Source organism: Aethalodelphis obliquidens, unplaced genomic scaffold (assembly GCF_003676395.1).
Source record: "Aethalodelphis obliquidens isolate GAN/ISIS:26980383/991018 unplaced genomic scaffold, ASM367639v1 scaffold43, whole genome shotgun sequence".
Lineage (NCBI taxonomy): Eukaryota > Metazoa > Chordata > Mammalia > Artiodactyla > Delphinidae > Aethalodelphis > Aethalodelphis obliquidens.
This window is the reverse complement of record NW_020837987.1, coordinates 13263780-13287745: the sequence shown is the minus strand read 5'-3', so window position 1 is coordinate 13287745 and position 23966 is coordinate 13263780. Positions and strand designations below refer to the sequence as shown.

The 23966-nt window shown below is 50.9% G+C and overlaps 1 protein-coding gene across 1 annotated transcript; it reads right to left on the bottom strand.

The window, feature by feature from the left end:
• Positions 1-1315: 1315 nt before the first annotated feature.
• ZSWIM9 (zinc finger SWIM-type containing 9) lies at positions 1316-23707 on the bottom strand. Its single transcript, XM_027080026.1, has 3 exons — positions 22490-23707; positions 13771-14083; positions 1316-3994 (listed from the first exon to the last, which is right to left on the bottom strand). The coding sequence occupies exons 1-3, from the start codon at positions 22753-22755 to the stop codon at positions 1805-1807; spliced, it is 2769 nt and encodes a 922-aa protein (XP_026935827.1). The 5' UTR covers positions 22756-23707; the 3' UTR covers positions 1316-1804.
• Positions 23708-23966: the final 259 nt, after the last annotated feature.

Here is a 23966-nt window from a genome sequence, read left to right as displayed (position 1 = left end):
AATTCGTGACATAAAGGGCAGAAGCACAAGGGAGAAACCTGACATTATTTGAGCCCCTGGATTCAGCTGCACTTGAAGACTTTAATTTTCCAGCGACGTGAATGGCTGGATGACCTTTTACATTAAGCTCCTTCGTTGCTACTCAAAGTGTGCTCCACAATCCAGCAGCAACCACGTCATCGGAGAACCTTCCACAATCTTGGGCCCCACCGCAGACCGACTGGAGATTCATCTGTTCATAAAGTTTAAGAAGTGCTGAGCTATTTCCACCTGAATTTCTATCACCTGCAGTCCGCCACACCAGTTGAGATAACAGAAATCCCAACTCAAACTGCCATGAGTATTAAAATAACTTTTATCTTACTTAGGAAGCCGCGCCCCCCCCACCGTAGGGCAGACTTTAGGGACTCAACCAGATACAGATTTTCTTTTTTCTTTCTTTTTATTTTATTTTTTTGCAGCACGGCTTATGGGATCTTAGTTCCCCGACTAGGGATTGAACCTGGGCCCTTGGCAGTCAGAGCGCAGAGTCCTAACCACTGGACCGCCAGGGGGCTCCCCAGATTTTCCTCATCTCTTAGCTCTGTCATCCTCAATGACATCCTTCATTCTCACATTCTATCAAGAGGCTTGCAAGCAGGTTTAGGCCTAACCATCTCATTCTGGGGCTTCTCCTTAGGATTGAGAGAAACTAGAAGCCTCCCGCCCTAAGCAGACCCATTGGGCAGGATCAGGCCCCACGCCCATTCTTAAACCAATCACTGGCATAGTGGCCGAGATTGGCATGGACTAGTCATTGGAGGATCCACGGATGTTGGCAAGCTGTTCCCATGGCAAGGGAGGATGAGGCCTGAGCTGCCATGAAGATGGATTCATGTTGGGTCCCTGCATTCCATCAACAGTAGGGCCTGTTGATAGAAACGTCAAGGAATGCTGGACCATCTCAACTGCCCTCTGGGTCTGGGCCTCCCACCCTCCCCCACAAGCCAAGAACTCAGCACAGAAACCAAAATACTGTTTTATTCCAATCTTGAAGCACGGAAGTCCAGAGGGTTCCCCTCCCCCACTGCAGGGCCACCAGCCCATCCCACCAGACTCCCAGGGCCCCCTCTTATTCTGCCTCTTCCGGGAATGACCAACCAGAAGGTGAAGGGGATCCAAGACTCCAGGCCTTAGAGAAATCCCCACGTCATTCCCCTCTCGTTTCTTCTCTCCCCACCTCTCCCATTCCTTTCCTTTGCCATCTCCTTTTTTCCTTCCCTCTCCTCCATCCTTGTCTCCTCCTCCCCTGCCCCACCCCCTCTCCTTTCCTCCCTTCCCGTTTGTCCCCATGTCTTCTCCATTTCTGCCTCTTTTCTTGTCCTCTCTCCTCCATGTCTGTGTCCCCTTTGTCTTTCCTCCCCTTCCCTCTTCTTCATTACCCCCCATTTTTCCCTCCTCCTGCCAGGCTCTCCCCACAACCTGGTGTCCTCCCCTCCCCCAGCTTTATCCCCTTCCTTCTCCTGGCCGGACCTGACCCTGTCTACACCCTCTCACCACACCATTTCCTCTCTGGAGGGAAGCCCTCAGAATCCACCCTGGCCACCACCATCTGCCACAGCTGCGGCTCCAGGACCTCCGAGACCACACCGTCTGCTTCCCCTCGGACCCAGAGAGGCAAACTGCCCAGATGAAGCCGCTGGATGCCCCAGGAGGTGGACGGGGGGACTGGGGTGGCCTCCTTGGGCTCAGCCCCATTATCTTTGGGATCGAAGGATGCCCTCCCGCCCCCACCGTGGAGGGTGACGGGCAGGCGCGAGCAGGCTCAGGGCTCGGGGGCTCTCCCCCAGCAATCCCTGAGCAGGTCCATGTGGAATAAGGCTGCCCCCGTGAGCAGGCGCGCGGCGAAGAGGTGGCGGCAGGGCAGACGCCGGGCGGCATGGATGGAGCAGCTGCAGCGCGTCAGGGCTCCGTCCAGGAAGAAGTCCGAGGTGCCGTCCTTCAGGGCAAAGCCAGCTCCTGTCCAATGGAAACCGCGGGTGCCGTGCTGCCGGGCGAAGGCCAGCTCTTCGGCCACCAGCTCTGCCAGCTCTGGCCCGCAGGCCGCTCGGAACTTGGCCAGGGGCTCCCAGTCCACTTCCTCCTCCTCCGAGGGGCAGCAAGGCCTCTTTGATTCCCTGGGGCCTTCTCCTCCGCTTCCTTCCTGTGCGCTCTCTCCGGCCCCCAGGTACATCCTCCCTGTCACTGCCCACTCTGAGTCACCCTCCAACACAGTCCCCACGGGAGTGCTGCACGTGACTCCATTCCCCAGCCCTAGACGGCCCCCTGCTGTGTCCCCACACTCCATCCCCTGCCCTCCTCTGCTCTTGGGGCCCCCAGCCTGGGCTCCCCCTCCATCTCCATTCTCCAGGCCTGTCACCCTTGTGTCCCCCAGCTGGACCAGAACTACATCCTCCAGGTCCCTTCTTCTTTTGACACCCAACCTCACTGCTCGCTCTTCTCTAGTCTCTGGCCCTCTCTGCCTCACATCTCCCCCTTGGGGCCCCCTTAGGTCTCCGTTCTCGGGGACCAATTCCGAGGGCTTCTCCACATGGACCCTCCTCCAGTTTCTGACCTCCAGCCTCCTTTCCTTCTCTGCTTCCAAATGCAGCCCCTTCCAGTCTCTGGTTTTCAGTCCACTTACCCTCTCATCGTGCAACTGGGCCCCGCTCCAGGAGCTCCCGTCGAGACTGCTGGCTCTCTCATAATCAAACAGGGTCCCCCTCCCGTCTGGGGTCTCCAGCAGCCTAATCCTTCCATCCTCCAGCTGGGCCAGCCTCCAGGTATACTCTTCCAATCCTCTCAACCTCTGGTCCTCCACCTGGGCCCCCCTCCAGATATAACCTTCCAGACCCCAGTCTTTCTCACCCTCCAGCGGGCCCCCCCTCCAGTCTCTGATCGCGGGCCCTCTCAAGTGCTCGTTCTCCAACTGGGACCCTCTCCAGACACTCCCCTCTAGCCCTCTCACCTTCTGGTTCTCCAAGTGGACCCCTCTCCAGTCTCGGATTTGCAACCCTCTCCCCTTCTCACCTTCTACCTGAGCCCCTTCCCGGTCTCTGGTCTCCAACCCTCTGGCCCACTCCTTCTCTAACTGGGCTTCTCTCCTAAAACTTCCTTCCTTCCGCGCCCCGCCCCAGTTTCCGGTTTCCACACCCTTCATCCTCTCGTTCTCCACTTGGGCTCCCCTCCCCAGCTCACCCTCCAGCCAAGCGCCCCCATCGTCGGACACATCCGGCGCCGCCTCCCCAGCCGCGTCGGCCCACTGCATGGCCACCAGGTCGCGCAGGCACTGCGCCACGCTGCGCGAGGGGCTCAGGCGGCGCAGCAGGCGCCGGCGGTGGCCGCGCACCAGGGCGCACGCGTCCAGGTCGCGGGCCGCCTCGAAGGCGCGGAAACGCACCCACATGTCCCGGCGCGGCGCCCAGTTGCTCTCGAAGTAATCGACGAAGGCGGCCGGGCCGTGGGCGCGCAGCTCGGCCAGCGCCTCGGCGTAGGCGGCGGGCGACAACGCGCCCGCCAGGCGACACAGGCGCGGCCACAGGCCCGGGTCCTCGCGGCCGGCGCCGCCCAGCTCCTGCGCCTTGCTGAAGAGCGTCTCCAGGCCCTGCGCCCGGCAAATCTGCACGCGCGCGCCCGGCAGCAGCTGGCGCACGGCGGGCAGCTGTGCCGCCACTTCGGGCCCGGCCGTGAGGCAGCGCACACGGCCCTTGACGTCGGGCGCGCTCTGCAGCAGCGAGGCCAGCGCGAAGCGCAGCAGGCTCGGAGTGCCGGGCCGCGCCACGCAGCAGGCGGCCTGACGCGCGCGGCCCGCGCCGTCCACGCACAGCACCGCCAGCAGATCCAGCGCGCCCTGCAGTCCCGGCAGCCGGTCCACCAGGAGCATGCGCGGGAAGCGCCGCAGCATCGCCCGGGTGCGCGATGTCAGGAAGAACACGGTCTCTACCACCGCCTGGTCCTCCACGAACACCAGCTTCACCTGCGGGCGGGGGCGGAGAGGCGGGGAAAGAGGTCAGGAGGTGCCCTGGGTCGCCCCGCCCACGATTTCCCCCCCTGGGGAAACGGGACTGCGTTCACTCGTTCTTTCATACGTGCGTGCATTTCCGACCAGCAGGAGGCAGTGCAGGGGAATGATTAAAAACGCGGATTCCGGATTGCCTGGCTTTCCGATGCCGGCACCACCGTCTAAGAGCTGTGTGGTTTTGCCCACTAGACAGCCTCTCTGAGCCTCAGTTCCCCCTACTAGGAACTGGGTATTCATTCCTTCCTGCGGTCAGAGGCACTCTAGGGCAGTGGTTCTCAAAGTATAGGTTCTGGAGCAGCAGCGTCAGCATCGCCTGCTGGGACCTTGACAGAAATGCATATATTCTCAGGCCCACCGCAGCCCTGCTGAGTCAGAAATTCCCGAGGAGGGGCCCAGCAATCTGCTTTGACAAGCCCTCCCGGGGATTCCCACGCGCGCTCAAGTTTGAGAGCCACTGGTCTAGAAGTAAAACGCATAGACTGTGGAGCCAGATTGCTTGGGTTTGAGTCCCGGCCTCACCAACGCTTTTAACTACGTGACTTGAGCTCTCTGTGCCTCAGCTTCCTCCTTAACCTCCTCGTTTCCCAATTTCCCCTTCTGGGAACTGAAGAGTCATTCTTTCATGCATGGAGTGTCGGGTCCAGCATAGTGTCTGGAGCCAGACGGCCTGGGCTGAGACCCTGGAGCCCCCACTTCCTGGCTGTGTGGCTTTCCGCAACTTCCCTGACCCCTGTCTTATTTGCAAAATGATGATGATGAGAGTGTGATTGGACGGATGAAATGAATTAAAGCATTTGGAACATCGCCTGGCACAAATAATATTACTATTACTGAACAGTACTCACCCAACAAATAGTAAGTGACCTTGAAGTGTTCCTTATTACCATAACTATCATCCCTGCTTAAAGACCACGTGCTCCTGAAGGTCTTCTCTGACCAGCCCGTCTTAGCGGACACCACAGCTCTCTCTGGATGCTTCCGGCCGTGGCGCTTACCACCCTGAAGCGTGTTCCATCGTTACCTGCTGCTTTGCTTATTGCCTGTTTGCCCTCCCTAAGATGTAAGCCCCACAAGGATATCGCTTCATTTAACTTTTGCATCCGTTGATGCTTTGAATGGCTCCTGGCCTGAGCCACAGCTCAATACATCCCGAATGAGTGAGTGAATGAATGTGCGAATGTGCGGTGCTATCCACTGGCCGTGTCTCTGGAGTGGAAGTTCAGGGAATCCTGGCTTGGAATCCTAGTTCGGAATCCTGGTTTTGTCTCTTCCTAGCTGTGAGACCTCCGGCAAGTCACTCTCCCTGGCATTTTTTTTTGGGCTGCGCGGAGCTGGCTTGTGGGATCGTAGTTCCCCAACCAGGGGTCAAACCCGGGCCCCTGCCAGTTGAAGCGTGGAGTCCTAACCACTGGACCGCTAGGGAGTTCCCTCCTCTGGCATTTTAGCTTCAGTTTCCTTTTATGCAAAATGGGAATATATGTCTATTTAACGCTTGTGGTGAGGCTAAATAGAGATCATCCGTGTCCGAAGCTTGGAATGATGCCTGGCATGTATCAGATCCCAGCTATCGTTACCATCTCACTCGAGTTCTCAGCAGCATTCAGTACAGTGACCCTGTCCCCTTTCTGGAACGTAGGTCTCTTTTGGCTTCTGTCACCCTGAAAAACTCCTGGCTTTCCTCCTTCTCCCCAGGCATCTCCTCTGCAGTCTCCTTCGCTTGCCCCTCCTCCTCTGCTCCACCTCTAAATGTTGCTGTGCTGCAAAGCTCGGCCAGGCCCTCCCCTCTCCTCTCTCCTCTCTAGGCTCAGCCAAGGTGATCTCATCCAGTTACGTGGCCTTTAGCATCTCTAAGCTGATAACTCCCAGTTCTGTATCTCCAGGCTCCAGACCCACCTACTTACCTGTCTCTGCAGCAACATGGACCCTTATAGACAGCTCACGTGTCCCTTGAGACTGATGGCCCGAAGGCACCCTTGATTCTCACTCCCCACCAACCTGCCCCTCTTTGGTCAGCCATCTCTTCCCCAATGGCTCCACCACCCACTTTTTAACTCAGGCCCCGGCACTCAGGGCTGATTCTTAGCTCCTCTGCATGCAGTCCATCCCCAAATCCTAGCGGCGACCTTCAGAATCTGACCCCTTCTCCCCACCCCCACGGCCACTGGTCAGAGCCATCACCATCTGCCACCTGGATTATTGTAGCCGCTTCTGCCCGGGCTCCCTGTCTCTCCCTGTCCCCCACACCGCTGCTGGGGGGCATTTTCAAGACTGACCAGATCAACCCCTCCCCTCCTTAAAAACCTTTCCCAGAATTTCCCATCACCCTTCAAGTCAAATCCAGAGTCCAGGCCACAGCTGTGCACTGGGCGATCAGGCCCTTGGGCCTCATCTCTGTCCCTCTTGTCTGCCTTGGCCTCAGCCACTCTGGCCTCATTATTTTTGCACAAAAGCCACTTAATGGGGTAGGGAGATTAGCAGCGATGAGCTAGGGTCCCCTATACCAGGCAGACGGCTAAGACTGTTTCAGCCAGGCCCTGCAGAGCTGACCCACAGCTGCAGAACCAGGATTGGAATACAGTTTAAACACAGATCTCTCCACAAACCATTCTGCCATAATTGGACCTCGTCCTATGAAACCAGTTAAAATGCAATGCACAGTTCTCCACTTTCAAGACCAAAAAAAAAAACAACAACAAAACCCAAAAAGCCAACAACAACAAACTAACTCTATTAAGAAAAAAAAAAAGTCCAGTGGAGTCCAAAAAGAGCAAGAAAATTGCTTTCCTCACCCTAAAATTATACATTCAGCATCTTAAATAGAAGAGGCATTCAATAAATTTTATAGAAAAGCCTAGTCAGCTTACCACTGAACTGGTTACAATACCACCATCATTTTTTTTCAACCATCATTAAGTTTTACACCTACTATTACTTTATGATTTAATTTATCTTAGCAGATGTTTCCATCTAGGACAGTTCTGTCCAATACAGTAGCTATTTACATTTAAATTAAGATTTTAAAAGATATAAAGATTAACTTGCTCAGTCACACTGGTCATATTTCACTGCTCAACAGCCACGTGAGGCTAGTGTCTATGGGGCAGTGCAGATAGAGGACATTTCCATCACCACAGAAAGTTCTATTCGACGGTGCTGGTCTAGAAACTAACGTAAAGATAAAAGTCATCGGATATTAACCAGACTTACTGGGGTGAACATTTCACAGTGTATACAAATATCAAATCATTACGTTGTACACCTGAAGCTAATAGAATGTTATAGGTCCATTACATCTCCAAAAAAAAAAAAAGGATAAACAACAAGGTCCTACTGTATAGCATAGGAAATTATATTCAACATTCCGTGATAAACCATAATGGAAAAGAATATAAAAAAGAATGTATATGTGTGTATAACAGAAACACTTTGCTGTACAGCAGAAATTAACACAACATTGTAAATCAACTATACTTCAATTTGAAAAAAAAGAAAATTTTAATAGGCATAATGGGTTAAAAAAAAAATCTTACATGTTTCTATAGTATTAGGTAAGTTCTTACCTTTCTCTCCTTGGGAAAAGGAATAAGAGAAAAGTAGAAACAGCAAAACGTATTTGCCTTGAGACTTTTCTGAAGCTGGCCAGCACTTGCCTAATTAGAAGCTGACTTTCATTCTTAAAGAGAAAACTTAGATTTCTGATCTTGAGTTTTCTTTCTAAAGAGGGCACATAAGCTTTTCTTGCACAGCCATTTGTTCATTAAATGGCATTTACTAAGCACCTACTGTGTGCTTGACACTGTGTTAGCCTTGAGGAGAGAGAAGGGACTGAATGAGGCAGGTGCAAGCCCTGCCCTGTTGCACTGGCCAAGTCTCCATGAACAATAACACAACTAGTGTTGCTTTCAGCCGAGAGGCCCAATGACTGGATAGTTAAGGGTTCCTGGACCCTGGAGCCAGACCGCAGGGATCGAAATCCAGGTTCTTCCTCTTACTAACTGTGCGAATTTATGCATCAGCTGTGTGACTTAGGGAAAGTGTCTGAACTTCTCTGTGCCTGAGCTGTTCTCATCCACAAAGGTGGAGAGTGTAACTGCATTGACCTTATAAAGTTGCTATGAGGATTAAGTGGGTTAATCTGCATGAAGCATGGAGATCAGTGCCTGGCACGAGGTCAGTGTGTATTGAGTGATAGCTGTTATTATTATTATTATTATCATCTGAGTGTGGAGGACATGCTAAAGAGAAAGGCTAATGGGACAGAGGTTGGTGTGTGGCTGCTTGTGGGATCTTAGTTCCCCAACCAGGCATCAAACCCAGGCCCATGGGGCAGTGAAAGCGCCGAGTCTTAACGACTGGACCGCCAGGGAATTCCCAGTGTGGGGTCCTCTGACTGAGCGAGGGTGATTGCTGAGAGGGGACCATTATCTTCCTTATATTGCAGATAGGGAAACTGAGGCTGAGAGATTCCAGGTTTGCAGTAAAGGATTAACTCAGCAGGTCTGGGTTGTCCAAACCCCACACCTTCCAAAGAAAGGTCTGGCTCTTTCCTGACTCCTAGGAGACAGCCTCTAAGCCCTTGGCATGTCCTGCCCGACAGAGTGTCTTGGTTCACTTGGGGGGCTTGGGCCACTCTAAATAGTCTCTTGATAACAACTGGTTTATAGTGGGGGCCTCGGGCGTGACCTCCAGAGGGGCTGGAGACTGAGGTCAGCCACCCAGGCAGTCATATCTACATGACCAAACCCCAATAAAAACCCTGGACTCGAGGCTCGGGTGAGCTTCCCTGGTGGGCGATACTCCATGCGTGTTGTCACACACTGTTGCCGGGAGAAATAAGCACTGTCCATATACCTCCACTGGGAGAGACCACTGATCTCTCCTGGACCCCACCCCATGCGCCCCTTTGCTGACTGTACTCTGTATCCTTTCACTGTAATAAACTGTAACCGTGAGTATAATGGCTTTGCTGAGTTCTGTGAGTCCCCATTGAATCTGAGGGTGGTCTTAGGGTCCCTGACTGTACCAGGGAAGTGACTTGCTCCAGATCATGGTGCTAACAAGCAGTAGGGCTGGGATTCAAGTCCAGGTCATAAAGGATGGTGGTGGGGGGAAAAAACAAGGTGTGGACGGAGATGTGTGTTTGACACTGGAGGGGTGTGGTGATGTGTGATGAAGGTGGCAGGGGGATTCATAAATGAATGAATTTCTCTACCAAATATTTACTGAGAAAATCAGACATGCCAAGTGCTGCTCAAGCACTGAGGAGACACCTCTGAGTGGGAAGAGAGAGCCTGCAAACGAAAGATGAATAAATATGAACAGGAGATTTCACGTGTGTAAAGTGCTGGGGAGAACTAACCCCCCAGTTCCAAGGCATTAACTCTTTCAACCTCCACAACAATCCTGCACAACAGGTCCTGTTATCACTATCCCCATTTTTCAGATGGGGAAACTGAGGCACAGAGAGGTTCAGTTGCTTGCCTGCGGTCACACGGGTAGTAAACACCAGAGCTGGGATTTGAATCCAGGCAGTTTGGGCCCAGGGCCTGTGCAGCTGACCACTAGACTCTTCACAAAAGTGATCGCACGGGCCTGACACACAGGCTTCTGGGTTGAGGCGCAGAGTGGATGGCGGGGCACAAGCGGGGACGGAGCAGCCCAGGGAGGAGCAGACTAGAGGATGGGAATGATCGTGAGTACCATCTTAGACACACAAATCGGTGGCACAGGGATGCATTAACCATAGACCAGATTCCACAAATGTGGACATCAGAAACCATGCCACACAACACTCCCTACCCACACCTCTTCCTATAGTCAGACACACAGCCTCCTTTTTCATGTGAACAGAATAATACTATTCTCTAGACTGTTCCCCCGCAAAAAATGAGGGAATAAAAATAAAAGCTAAATAGTTAAACCATATAGAGCTTCCTACTTTCCGGGCACTGTTCCTTACACACACACACACACACACACACTCACCCTAACACAACAACCCTGACAACTATGATGTAGTGTCTATTATTATCCCCATTCTATAGATGAACAAACCAAGGTCTGGAGAAGTTACATAACTTGTTCACAACTTACTGGATGTTCCCCAGCCAGGAAATGGCACAGCTAGAATGTATATAAAGTTTTTAGTGTATATCTGTACAAATAAAATCAAGTGTTTAGCTGCTACTGTATCACCCCCAAAGTGGCTGGCCTGATGTAAAAATAGGCTATTTGGACACAGAGAAGATTCCCTTGGGGAGCCAGGAAGAGGCAGGAACGCTGAGACTGAGCCACAAGAGTCCAGGGTAACTACAGAGCAGGGGAAACACAAGCCCCAGATTCAGATAGGGCTCTGGGAGACCCTCAGTGAAACAGCTCTATAAGCCTGTGGTTGTCTTTCTCCCTGTGCCAAGTAATGGTGGGTTTCTCCTGTCCTGGGCACTTGGCAGGACTGCATCTCTCTGCCCCCCTGAAGTTCTCCACAGTCACGTGACTTGCTTTGGCCAATGAGCAAGAAATAAAGTTCAGCAAGGTAAGCCACTGAGATTCCAGGGCTGGTTGTTACTAAGGCAAAACCCAGGCCATCCTGACTGTCACATCTTAGGACACTCATCGCTCATCCCGAATTTTTCTTTTCTAGAGAGAAACAGATCAGTGTGGTACATTGGGACTATTGTCTATTTTTTATCTTCTCTTTTAAAATGAATTATTCCAATGTGTCAAAATTCACAAGGTCCCAAAGTCAAATAATAGAAAGCTATCCAGCACTGGGTCCTCTTTCTACTTCTATTTTCTAACCACTCTGTTGCCATTCGCTATGCTTATGTCCATCCACATCTCTTGCTGTTCTTCTAGATTTTCTTTATGTGAATACAAGCAAGCCACCTTTATATTCTTATTTTCTCCATTTTATACATACAATATACCATGTACATTGTTTTGCTCCTTGCTTTTTTTTTTTTTTTTTTGTAACTGAGAGATCTGTTCAGATCAGTTCCTAGAATTGTTCTCACTCTTGCTTAAAGCTACACAGTATTCCAGTTATGTAACCATTACCCAGGGGTGGGGTTTGGTTGTTTCCAATCTTACTTTCACGAACCCCAGTGATTAACCTTGCGTGGAAATCATTCGGCATCTGCGCAACTACATCTGCAGGATAAATTCCCAGCAGTGGGAGAGGGAGTGGTCAAAGGGTGAGTGGCTTGGTCATTCTGACAGATATTGACAAAGAGTCCTCTGCTGAGATTGTACCAGCTGACCAGTTAGTATTCTTAAAAGCAGCACACTCAGAACAACTTTCGCCTTTCTCAGAAGCCAATGCGTACATATGAGAGAGGGCTGCAACGTTTCTGTGCAAGACCCATCTTCACCCAGAAAGCCAGCCGGCTTGCTGGTTACCCTGGAGCCTGCCACAAAGGAGATGGGATTGGATTCCTCAGCCCATCAGCACGGCCTCAGGGCAGATTATAAAAGGTCTTAACACCTCCTTGGCTGAAGCAGCCACTCAGTCTTGCCCACAAATGGTGGTTGTGGCTTTGGGGTACATTCTTCTTGTCTGACCCCCTCCCAAGACCAAGTGAACGACCTCAAGGCAGGGGGTCCCTGGCATTCAGCTTCTCAAATATAATCGCTCCTTCAGGAAACTGCTGGAAGCAGAGAGAATAACACCCAGAACTCTTTTGCTATATCTTATAAGTGAAAAAAGCCAGGTGAAACGTCCGTGTAAAGGTGACAGACTGAACCCATCCTGCTAATTTCACTCCTTCCTGACCTTCAAGTACCTCTATAGAAAAGGAATTTTTTTTTAAAGTTATAGAGGCGTTAGGAAAGGAGACAACAGGACCCAAACTTCAGAAGTTGGAAAGCAGATGGACAAGCTGACCACCGCTCCCCCCAACAAAAAAGAAAACAAAAGCAACCTCTCCAAAAAACCCCATCGGTTGGGACCAATAGCAGAGTCCTCAAAAGGAACTGGCAAACCCTGGCAGTGTGGGGGGGAGGTTAAAACAAAAGATATGAGGGCTGTTCTAGAAGCAGTTAGATCTGTTAAGCTTTTTCTCACCCCCAGGTGGCTGGAGATTTATTCTGTGGAAGCAGTAAAACAGAGAGGGTTGCTGGGGACATCGGGCCCATCTGCTGGCGGGGCAGGGGGGAGTGGTAGTTCTGTGCCTCTTGCTGATGGAGGGCCAGCTCCCCAGCTCTCTTCCCCAACATGGCTCCCAGAAGCTGGCAGCCTGGCCTTAACCTGCCAGCCAGCCAGGTGGTTGGAGTTTTCTCAGGGGGATTTGACCGGCCCCAGAGGAAGAACAAAAGATGCTACCATCTGGCACGCCCCAGTATACAAAGCAAGATGCAAAAATGTGGGTGTAACGTGCTACCTTGCTGGGGGAGGGGACAAGGGGAAATAAGCTTAAAAATAAAGACATGCAAATGTATCTGTGTATAGAGCTGTGCCGTTCCATCCAGAAGCCACTAGCCACACGGGACTGTCGAAATTTCCATTAATTAAGTTAAATTAATAATTCAGGGGACTTCCCCAGCGGTCCAGTGGTTAAGACGCCATGCTTCCGCTGCAGGGGGCGCGGGTTCGATCCCTGGTCGGGGAACTAAGATCCCACATGCCGTCCATTGCGACAAAATAAATAAATAAATAAAAATAATAAAAAATTCAGAATTCAGTTCCTTAGTCATACGGGCCATATTTCAAGCACTCGATAGCCACACCAGCTACCCTACTGGACAGCGCAGACACACATCATTTCTAGCATCACAGAAAGTTTCACTGGACAGCACTGGGCCATAGAACAGAAAGATATATAAAAGATGGATAAGCCACTGATACTCCAGCGGCCTCTGAGGAGGGGCCCTGAGGGGCAGGAGGTGACAAGGGTACTTTTCACTACATACCCTTTTGTACCTTTTGAATTTAGGACCATGTGAATGTCTTACATATTCAAAAAGCCAATTTAAATTTTTTAAAAAAGGAATAACCCTTTCACTGGTCTGTCTCTTGGTTTTCTAGAACTTCTTCATTTCTTTTAAAAATATTAAGGTGGGCCAACATATGACTCTGCAATCCCACTCCTGGGCATCTATCCTAAGAAAACTCTAATTTGAAAAGATACATGCAACCCGATGTTCATAGCAGCACTATTCACAATAGCCAAGATGTGGAAGCAACCTAAATGTCCATCGACAGAGGAATGGATAAAGAAGATGTGTCAACCCTAATGACCTGATACCATGTTGGGATGCGTCTATGATTGGTTTCTCCCCGGACAACTGCAAGGTTGCAGTAGCCAATCGCTGCAAGTGGCTATTTACATTTCAATTCGTGAAAATGAAATACCATTTAAAAATTCTGTTCCTCAGTCCTACTGGCCGCAGGGCAAGCTCCCGATAACCACGTGTGGCTTCGGGGCTACCATACTGGACAGCGCGGAATCACAAGGTATTCGCATCACCGCAGAAAGTTCTAGTGGAGGGCGCTGCCTTAGGGGATGAGTTCTCTGAGGGTACGGACGGGGCCATATCTTGCAGGCAGGCGCCCCCACCACCACCCCATGCCTCGATAAATCTTGAATGAATACGCGAAGGAATGAATGAAAGGCGTGAATGGATGAGTGGGCGGGTGGATGAATGAATGAACGGCCCGCGAGTCTTGGGCGTGCCTCTCCGCAGCCGCGCCCCGCCCCCCCCCCCACCCTCGCCTGCCTCTCCCGAGACCCCACCTTGGCCTCGGGGTCGGTGCGGAAGAGCCCCTCGAGCACGTGCAGGGCGTCCAGGACGCCGTGGTCGCGGCCCTTGCAGTAGGAGAGCAGGCGGCGCACGTCGGCCGGGGCCACGAACTGCTTGGAGATCTTGTTGGTGGTGCGCACGGGAAGGCAGGCGTTGGCCAGCAGGTGGCCCGGACGGAAGTAGTAGGCGAACTCGAGCGGGCAGGCCGGGTGTGAGTGGGTCAGCTGGCACTCTGTCACCACGAGGCGGTCCCGCAGCGGGCTCAGCTTGACGATGATGAAGGCCGGGCAGCCGGGCTGGGGGGACCTGCGGGAGGAACGACCACGGCCGCCAGTCACATCACCCTGCTGCCTGCCCTCGTCTGCCTTCTCTCTCCTCTCTCCTTTATTCTTATTATGATTTTTGAACATTAAGAATTGTTTCAAGGAGGGGAAGGGATTCATTAGGAGTTTGGGATTAAAATATACACAGTACCATATATAAAATAGATAACCAACAAGGAACTATACTCAATATCTTGTAATAACCTATCATGGAAAAGAATCTAAAAAAAAGAATACATATATAACTGAATCACTTTGCTGCACACCTGAAACTAACACAACATTGTAAATCAATTATATTTCAATAAAAATTTTAAAAAAATTGTTTCAAGCATAGAGAAGAGTAGAGGGCCTTAAGAATATGCCAGCTCTGTGACCTTGGGCAGGTCCCTTCAGGTCTCTGGGCCTCAGTTTCCTCTTAAAAGGGAGTAATAATCATCATACCTTTCTCATAGGGTTGTTGTGAGGATTAAAAGAACTGATACCTGGAAAGCACTGAAAAACACTGTCTGGAACATGGGGGAGCACTGTACGTTTGCTAGAATTCTGCACCCACCACCCCCAGCTCAATTAAAAGTGAATGCATAGTTCATTATACTTACCTCAATCAACTTTAAGAAATAAAACATTTCATGTACTCCTATATCCGCCTTAGATTTAGTGATAACAACACTGCAAGCTGAGGTCTTCTGTGAACCCTGTCCTAACGAAGTCCCCTCCCTCCTTCTGACCCCAGAAGTAGCCACTAACCAAATTAGGTATTGAGCATTCCCACATATGTTTTAATGTATCTATAAACACATGCCACGGAGCAACTAAGCCCATGTACCACAACTACCGAGCCTGCGCTCTAGAGCCCGCGAGCCACAACTACTGAAGCCCGCGCACCTAGAGCCCGTGCTCCACAACAAGAGAAGCCACCGCAATGAGAAGCCCGTGCACGGCAATGAAGAGTAGCCCCCGCTCGCCACAACTAGAGAAAGCCTGTGTGCAGCAACGAAGACCTAATGCGCCCAAAAATAAATAAATAAATATTGAAAAATACACATTAAAAAAAAAAACAGTGGAAGGTATGTTACCAGGTTTTAAAACTGTGTACACATGAAAAGGGGCTCAAACTCTTTAGGCATCAAGGGAACACAAATCAAAACCCTAGGGTGGTACATATACACAATGGAATATTACTCAGCCACAAAAAAGAATGAAATAACGCCATTTGCAGCAACACGGATGGACCTAGAGATGATCATACTAAGTGAAGTAAGTCAGACAGAGAAAGACAAATATCATATGATATTGCTTATATGTGGAATCTAAAAAAATGATACAAATGAACTTATTCATAAAACAGAAATAGACTCACACACATAAAAAACAAAGTTATGGGGCTTCCCTGGTGGCACAGTGGTTGAGAGTCCACCTGCCGATGCAGGGGACACGGGTTCGTGCCCCGGTCCGGGAAGATCCCACATGCCGCGGAGCAGCTAGGCCTGTGAGCCATGGCCACTGAGCCTGCGTATCTGGAGCCTGTGCTCCGCAACGGGAGAGGCCACAACATTGAGAGGCCCACGTACCACACACACACAAAAAAGTTATGGTTACCAAAGGCAAAAGGGGGGAGAGGGATAAATTAGGAGTTTGGGATTAAATATACACGCTACTATACATAAAATAGATAACCAACAAGGACCTACTGTATAGCTCAGGGAACTATACTCAATATCTTGTGATAACCTATAATGGAAAAGAATCTGAAAAAGACTATATATATGTGTGGGTAGCGGAATCATTTTGCTGCACACCTGAAACTAACACAACATTATAAATCAAGTATATTTCATTAAAAAAAAAAAACCCTAGGGAGAGGCCACTTTACACCAGCAGATAAAAGAGACTGATAACATCAACTGTTGGTGAGGACTTGGAGCAACTGGAACTCTCAGATGTCGTCGATGGGAGTGTGAAATGGTACAGTCACTTTCGAAAAACTGAGTGGCAGTATCTACTGAAGCTGAGCATGTGCCTCCCCTGTGAATAGCATTTCCATTCAAGATAAATGCCTGCAGATGAGCACCGAAAGATGTGTACTAGAATGTTCATAACGGCACCATTCATATTAGCCAAGTACTTGAAACAACCCAAACACAGAATAGAATAGGAAAACAAGTTGTGATATATTCCTAAAAATAACGTACTAATCAACAATAAGAATCAACAAACCATTATTCTCCCCCCAAACATGGATGATCTCACAAACCTGCTGGAAGAAAGAAGTCTGACACAAAAGAAGACCCACCACATGGTTGTAGTTTATAGAAAGTTCAACAACAGGCAAAGCTAACCTCTGCTGGCCAAAGAGTGGACAATGGTTACCCTGAGTGGTTGGGGGGGGGATGGTGGAGGGGGGCTTCTTGGCACTGGATGTATTCTGTCTCTTGTACTGGGTGCTGGTTACATGTGCATTTTACTTGGGGAAAATTCATCAAGTTGTACATGCAGGATGTGTGCACTTTTCTGAATGTGTGTTACACTTTTTTTAAAAGTATAGTTGGGGGACTTCCCTGGTGGTCCAGTGGTTAAGATTCCGTGCTCCCAAAGCAGGGGGCCTGGGTTTGACCCCCGGTCAGGGAACTAGATCCCGCACGCCACAACTAAGACCCGGCACAGCCAAATAAATAAATAAATATTAAAAAATAAATAAGTAGAAGTTTACTTGGGAAATTTTTGTTTTCTAGCATGATGTCGGGCGGAATGACAGCCCCCCCCACCAAGGATATTTACATCCTAGTCGCAGGAGCTGGGCAATGTTATTGTACATGGCAAATGGACTTTGCAGACATGATTAAATTCGGATCTTGAGATGAGGAGAAGATACTGGGCCCAAGGTAATCACAGGGTCCTTATAAGGGGAAGAGGGAAGCAGAAACGTCAGAGTCAGAGAAAGATTGAAAGATGCTACGCTCTTGGCTTTAAAAGTGGAGGAAGAGGCTGCAAGCCAAGGAAAGTGGGTGGCCTCTAGAAGCTGGAAAAGGCAGCAAAACGGATTCTCCCCTCAAGCTTCCAGAAGAAACGCAATCCTGCAGACACCTCGATTTAGCCCAGTGAGACCCGGGTTGGACTTCTGACCTTCAGAGGTGTCAGGTCACACGTTTGTATTATTTTAAGCCACTACATTTGTAGTTATTTGTTACAGCAGCAACAGGAAACAAATATAAGCATCCCACTCTATATATCCTTTTGTAACTTGCTTTTTCACGCCTCAGCTCTTCAACACTTTTACGTTTCATTACTTGCTGCCTAATATTCCACTCTGCAACTCCGCCAACTGTTATGTTGTCTCCAGTTCCCCCTTCTTACAAACAACACTTGAGCGAACACTCTCTTATACATCTCTCTGTGTGTGAGCAAGTCTGTCCCGAACAGCAGTTTTCAAACTGAAGGGCATGGCCCATCACCTAACATCAATTTAGGGAGTGACATTCAGCATGGCAGAAAATGAAAGAGCGCCGCAACTACTGAGCCCACGCGCCACAAACAGAGAGAAGCCTGTGCACTGCAACGAAAGATCCTGCGTGCCACAGCTAAGACCTGCAACCAAGACCCAATGCAGCCACATAAATAAATATGTAAAAAACAAAACAAAAAAAAGAGAATAGGGGAAAAGAAAATCAGAGTATATTTCCCTGATAATATTTAAATTGGCATCTGCTGTCTGAAAGCAGGTCCATGTTTCTCCAAGGGGAGGTGAGATCAGCATTTTTGGTAGATTTCACGTTTATAGAGCAGGGGTCAGCAAACTTGTTGTGCCAAGGGCCAGACGGTAGATATGTCCTGTTGCTATACTGCAGACACAGCCATGGGTGATATGTAAATGAATGGGTGTGGCTGTGTGTCAATAAATCTTTACTTACAAAGATGAGCTGCAGGTTGCATTTGGCCCAAGGGCTCCTAGTTTGCCAACCCTTGTAACATAGACCATCTGGGGCCTGGCATATAGTTAAGAAGCCTGGCTCCCAGGGGGTAAATGCCAGTAGCACACCCCACCCCCAAAATGCTCCTACGTTCTTTCTAAACAGTCCCTGAGGAGGGGGATCCTTCTTAGGATCCACCCTGAGAACCTCCAGTCTAAATACTTAGGAATTGTCTTTGTTAAGTCAGAAGGGGACCCTTGACACACCCCTTTTCTCCTCTATGCACGGAGTAAAACCCTGGAGCCTGACAGATTTTAAAAACCTACATAAGCATTTGAGACTTTTTGCCTAACTTAAAGTAACAAAGATAATGCAAATTCAGAAAAATTGAAAGTGTAAAATCATTCTAAATAAAATACAAACGTGGAGCCACCATGATGGTATCAGATGCAACTCAAACAAATTTCCAACACACAGCCATTTCTGACCTACCAAGATGGCAAGTTCATGGGGTTCTACCCAGTACATTTGTCTAGAAAAATTCACGGGCTTTGGGGAAACTCTCTGGTTTGACCTCTTTGGGCCTGGGTGTTTCAGCCCCTAGAACAAACCCCCGTTCAGGGGAGCTTCTCTTCTGCGAAGCCGTGCATCTTACCAGAGAATGGCATGTCCCCTCTGCGGGTTCCCAGTATCCCACACAATGGTCTACGGCAGCCTCAATAGGTCATTTCTCTCCATCTATCTGGGGGAATAATACCACGCCCCCCCTCCCCCCACCCCCGCAACTGTAAACTCCACATGTTTTGTTTACTGCTGTATCCTCAGCACCTAGAGCAGCTCCTGGCCCCTGGGAGGTGCTCAGTTCAGTAAACGAACGATGAGTGAATGACTGTATCCCCCTGTCTGAAACCCAGGTGCCCAGGCACACCACTCACCACTCATCCCACCACAACCACCCATCCCAAGTCCTATCACGCCTTTTAAACTCTCCAAATCATCCACTTTTTTCACATTTCCATTGCAACCATCTTACTGTAAGTTCTCTCCCTCTTCACGAAACATCCTTTCCCTTCATCTAATTAAGTCCTACTCATCCTTCACAGCATCACTCCTCCAGGAAGCCTTCCCTGACCATCCCCAGGCAGATTCCATCACATATTGGGGTGATGATTTGATTGATGCCCATCTGTAGTGAATGCTCCCCACTGAATGTGGAGTACTCCCACTGAAATCCCAGCATCTAAAACAGATACACCCTGCACATCGTAGGTGCTCAAAACGAACCTCTTGGATGAATGAACAAACACATGGTACCCAGGACCAAGATATCCTTAGGGTGTCGGCACATTCAACTCTCATATTAACGATCCATGAGTGAAATAAAGAGAGAGGAGAGGGAGGGAGAGAGGAAGAGGGAGATAGAATGGTAATTAAAAACATGGGTCTTGTGGTCAAACTGTGTGGGTCCAAATCCTGGTTTTCCCTCTTAGCAGCTGTGTTATCTTGGGAAACTCCTTTAACCTCTCTGTGCCTCAGTTTTCTGGAAATTGGGGCTAATAATAATACTGACCTTGCAGGGTTGTTGAGAGGATTCAGTAAGAGGATTAAATTATGTATATGGTTAGAAAAGGGGTGGCGCCTGGTAAACAGTTAAAAAAGTCGCTGCTATTTTCAAACATCTTTTTTTCTTCTAAAAGTAGCATTGCTAGGACTTCCCTGGTGGCCTAGTGGTGAGGATTCCGGGCTTTCACTGCTGTGACCTGGGTTCAATCCCTGGTCCGGGAAGATCCCGCAAGCCACGCAGTGCAGCCAAAGAGATTTAAAAAGTACCATTGCTTTGTTTTGCACTCCACTTGCCCATTTCTTCTAGATCTTTCAGGTTCTCAAGATCTTTGTGTTTCCAAAGGCTGGTGTATGTTGGGAAAGGTTGGCAATCCTGTTCTAGCAACGGAGGTGCCGTGAGAGGCTGGGGGAGAGTGGGAGAGCGCCAGAGCTGGAGGGGGGAAGAGGAAGGGACGGTGATTTGGAGGTCACCGTGCAACCTCCAGGAAAGGCGGAAGGAGCGGCCGGAAAGATGGCCCTTCTGTGAGTTCCCTGGACCCTAGCTCCAGCCACCTGCCTGGCCTCTAGTTTCTCTCCTCCAGTCCATCTCCCATGAGACCCCAGAGGGTCTTCCTACCCCCAGAGCTGCTCACAGCCCTCCCAGGGGTCCTCAGTGCCCTAGGATAAAGTCCCAGCCCTTGGACTCAGCCCCGCAGGTCTGGGCCTGACACCATGCCAGCCACGTGTCCAGCCTTTTCTAATATACTAATTCTCCAGACTCTGTCCTCGGTCCCTGGGCTGTGACACTGGTCAGGCCCTGCCTGAGCAGCTAGAGGGATGGAGGGGCTCAGAAGTGATGGGCTCCCCATCCAGGGAACATCCCACTGTCCACCCAGTCACCAGACCCAAGCCCAAGGCACTGTCCTTGCCTCCTGGCTGGCCTGTCACTCCCTCCCATCCCTTCTGCCCCCTGGCTCCCCTCCGATATTTGTAGAGGGACAGTGCCTGCATGTAATATGTGCCATGTGTTTAAGTCAAATACTGTACATACACAAATATATAAACAAAGAAAATCCTTCTAGGCTCCACTTACTGGTCACCTCTTCCAGGAAGCCTTCTAGATCCACCCTAGAAACTCTCAGTAGAGCTGACCATTCCTCTTTTATCCTCCTCCATCTCCCTCTTCAACGTCTTTCTCACTACTTTGGGCCATTTTTTTTGTGTGTGTGGGGGGTGTCTTTATCTCCTACATTAGATCCTGAGCTGTTCAAGGGCAGAGACCTGCTCTCTGGGTTCCACACGCCCCTCGAAGAGCATGCACACAGTAGGGACTCAGCAAGTGCCTGTTGCTTTGCATTGGGTTCTGTTAACAAGGAGAGATTCCAGATTGGGCCTAAGCTTCCGGCAAGCTCTCGTGTTCTAGGTATCTGGGTGATGATGGCTGTTTGATCCTGTTCTGCTTCCGGATCTCCAAGTCTGTTTCCAGAATAAGCAGTGAGTAAGCTACTGAGAACCTAATTCTCACAATAAGTGTTTAATTAACTGGTACTGAGTGCTCACCTGGGCTCTCTTCTGAATGACTGGCATGTATCTGCTCATTTAATCCTCACAAAACCTACGCGATCAATACTATTACTTCTCGCCTTTTCCCAGGGAGGCAGCTGAGGCCCAGAAAGGGGACGTCACGAGCTCAGTGTCATAGGCTGGTCAGCAGCGGAGCCATGGTGGGCACCCAGGCTGCCAGCTCCCTGGTCTGTGCTCTTGACTCCTGTAACAGCTCTCCTGTACCCAGCCGCCCCGTGTTCCAGGCACTGGGTAAACGCCTTCCTGCTCACGGTAACCTCTTAACAGCCCCACGAGGCAGGTACTGCGCTAACCCCCTTTCAGAGATGAGAAAACTGAGGCTTGGAGATGTGAAGTCCGTTGCCCAAAGAGACCCACCCAGGAAGTTGTGGAGCCGGTCTCAAGCAGCCAGCAGGCAGAGCCTGTGCTCTTAAGTGCACCCCTCTGTCCGTGGCTCCCACCCAAGGGTCTCCAACTCACACACAGACAGGAGCCAGACAGGCAAAACAAGGATGTAGCAAAGGATGAGGTGGCAGAGAGCAGTGGAGTCTGGGGCCAACCTGAGCGCCAATGCCCCGTCTAATTGGGGTGGCCATCTGCCACAAGAGAACAAGGTCTCAGCCTCTTCCCGAGCTTGAAGGGAAGCTGGGAACCCAACATTGTATGGGGATTGTTTAAAATTGGGGTCAATTAAAACACCCCTGGCCACTTGGGTATGTTTCCTAGCCCTCTTGGATTCCTCAAGCCCTTTGTAGCGTTACAGTCGGAGGGAACTATTTGTGACCTTGTTCATATCATGTCAGTCTTCTGTCCGGTACGAAAGTTCCGGAATTTGTCTGTCTTGCTAAACTCCCCACTCCCCCAAGTGAGATATCCCTAGTTCCCAGCATGGGACCTGGCCCTGTATTTACTGAATGGATGGATTTCTTTTTTTTTTCTATTTTTGTCCTGTGGCTTTCTCTGCAGCTCAGCCTCTGATCTCTTTGTAGGTGTCCCAAATCTGGCTCTCACCTGTTTTTCTGGCTGGCTGGTGTCTCTGGTGCCATGTCTCCATGTTTCTGGAATTTTCTTTTTTAATGTCTCTTGGGTGTGTGTGTCTATCTCGCTCCCTGCCTCTCCACGGGTCTCTGTTAAAATCTCTAAGTGGAACCCACCCTCTGTCTGTGCCTCGGTCCCTCCAGCAAAACTGGCTCTGTCTCCATCTCAGGAAGCTTCCCTCCTTGACCCTCTAGGCTTCTCTTCAAGGTGTATTTAGCGGTTTTAGTTGGCACCTCTCCCCTCCCAGTCTCTGGGGTGAGGGCTCACTGCCTCCCCTCCCCCGGGCCGCCCTTCCCCCCCAGCCCCCAGCAGGACAGGAGGCTCAGCTCACGCACCCCACGGCGGGCCGGCTGGGCGCGCGCACGTCCTTGCACACCAGCCGCACGTAGCTGTACTTGAGCACATCGATGAGAGTGTAGAGCGGGGGCGCGCTGGCCCAGCGGCAGCGCGCCAGGTGCATGGAGCTCTTGACGAAGAAGAGCGCTAGCCGCTGCTGGCACCATGCGTCGAAGAAGCGGCTGAACTCGGCCCACGAGAAGAAGGCCCTCTCCCGCAGCTCCTGTTCCTCCTGCCCCGTTGCCGTGCCGGGTGGGGGCTCCATCCTGGGGCGCCTGGGTGGGAGGGGTGGGGAGGACACGTGGGTATCAGATCCATCCCCTCCCAAGGCGTCCTGCTTCCTCCATTCTCGGCCTGCCTCTTCGGTGCTGATGCCTCTATCCAGGTGGGGCCTGGGGCGGGATATACCCGTTAATCTCTATACATGAACCTCTAGCCCATCTATGGTCTCCTTCCACCCCCCTGCTTTATGCCTGGGACAGCTGGAACCTGTCATCCTGATCTCTAACTCCAGTTCTGGTCACCTCCTCCATAAATGTGATCCCTAGGCACGGTTGGGGTCCCTCTCCCAACATATGATTCTTAAACTCAATTGTGGACACCTCCTCGAATGTGTTCCCGGCTTCCAGGTAGGACCTCCTCCCCTTCCAGATGTGCCTCCTACATTTGGCGGTAACCTCTAGTGCCTCCATTCATCTGGAACTCCCCCTTCCATGAGCGTACACAGGGGCTATAACCCACATCCAGCTGTGCCCGCCTCTAAAGATGCTCCATCTCCGGATGTGCTCTGCACATCCAGCCATGGACCTCTCACGCCCAGTCATATTCTTCATGCACCTGTGGCTCCCTCCTCCCCAGATGTGTCTCAGATACTGGGCAGATGTTGCTCCTCTCCAACATGTGACCCCTATATGGGTTGCCACATCCAGCTGTGCCTCTGCTTCCCAGAGATGCTCCCATATCCAGACTTACTCCCCACATCTAGTATGGCCCCTTCGCGTACAGGTGTGTGCCCCATTCACTTGTGGCCAATTCTCAGAAGTGTCACCAATATTCATCTGTGGTCCCCACCTGCCCAGATGCACCGCCCAGCCCAGCTGTGGCCCCCTCCTCCCATCTACATCTATCATCCTCCCCCAGATATGGGTCCTCGTCCTAGCATGGCCCGTCGTCCTTAGATGGACTTCATCACCCCAAATGCTCCCCCACGTCCAGCTGCGCCTCCCTCCTCATGAAGCCCCTCCCAACCGGCTCCAGCCTCCGCAACCCCTCCCAGCCCTGCCTGCCTTGGCACCTCCCATCCCGGCTGTCCCACCCAGCTGTGCCTCTCCCCTCCCCCAGATGTGCACCCTTCCCGCCCCTCCCCACTCACCTACCCGCCCCGGAGCGGCGTCCACATCCCACAATGCCCCGCGCCGAGGCCCGGCCCGGCCCTTGCTCCCGGGATGCCCCGCGCGGCCTCCCGCCTCTCTTCCC

What these genes read in the sequence shown, in the direction of transcription:
- ZSWIM9 (XM_027080026.1), bottom strand. Translation starts at nt 22,755, where the DNA reads ATGGAGCCCCCACCCGGCACGGCAACGGGGCAGGAGGAACAGGAGCTG. An exon ending in CCCAGCCGGCCCGCCGTGGG is followed by an intron (nt 14,084 to 22,489) that starts GTGCGTGAGCTG and finishes TTCCTCCCGCAG; the next exon opens with GTCCCCCCAGCCCGGCTGCC. An exon ending in GCACCGACCCCGAGGCCAAG is followed by an intron (nt 3,995 to 13,770) that starts GTGGGGTCTCGG and finishes CCCCGCCCGCAG; the next exon opens with GTGAAGCTGGTGTTCGTGGA.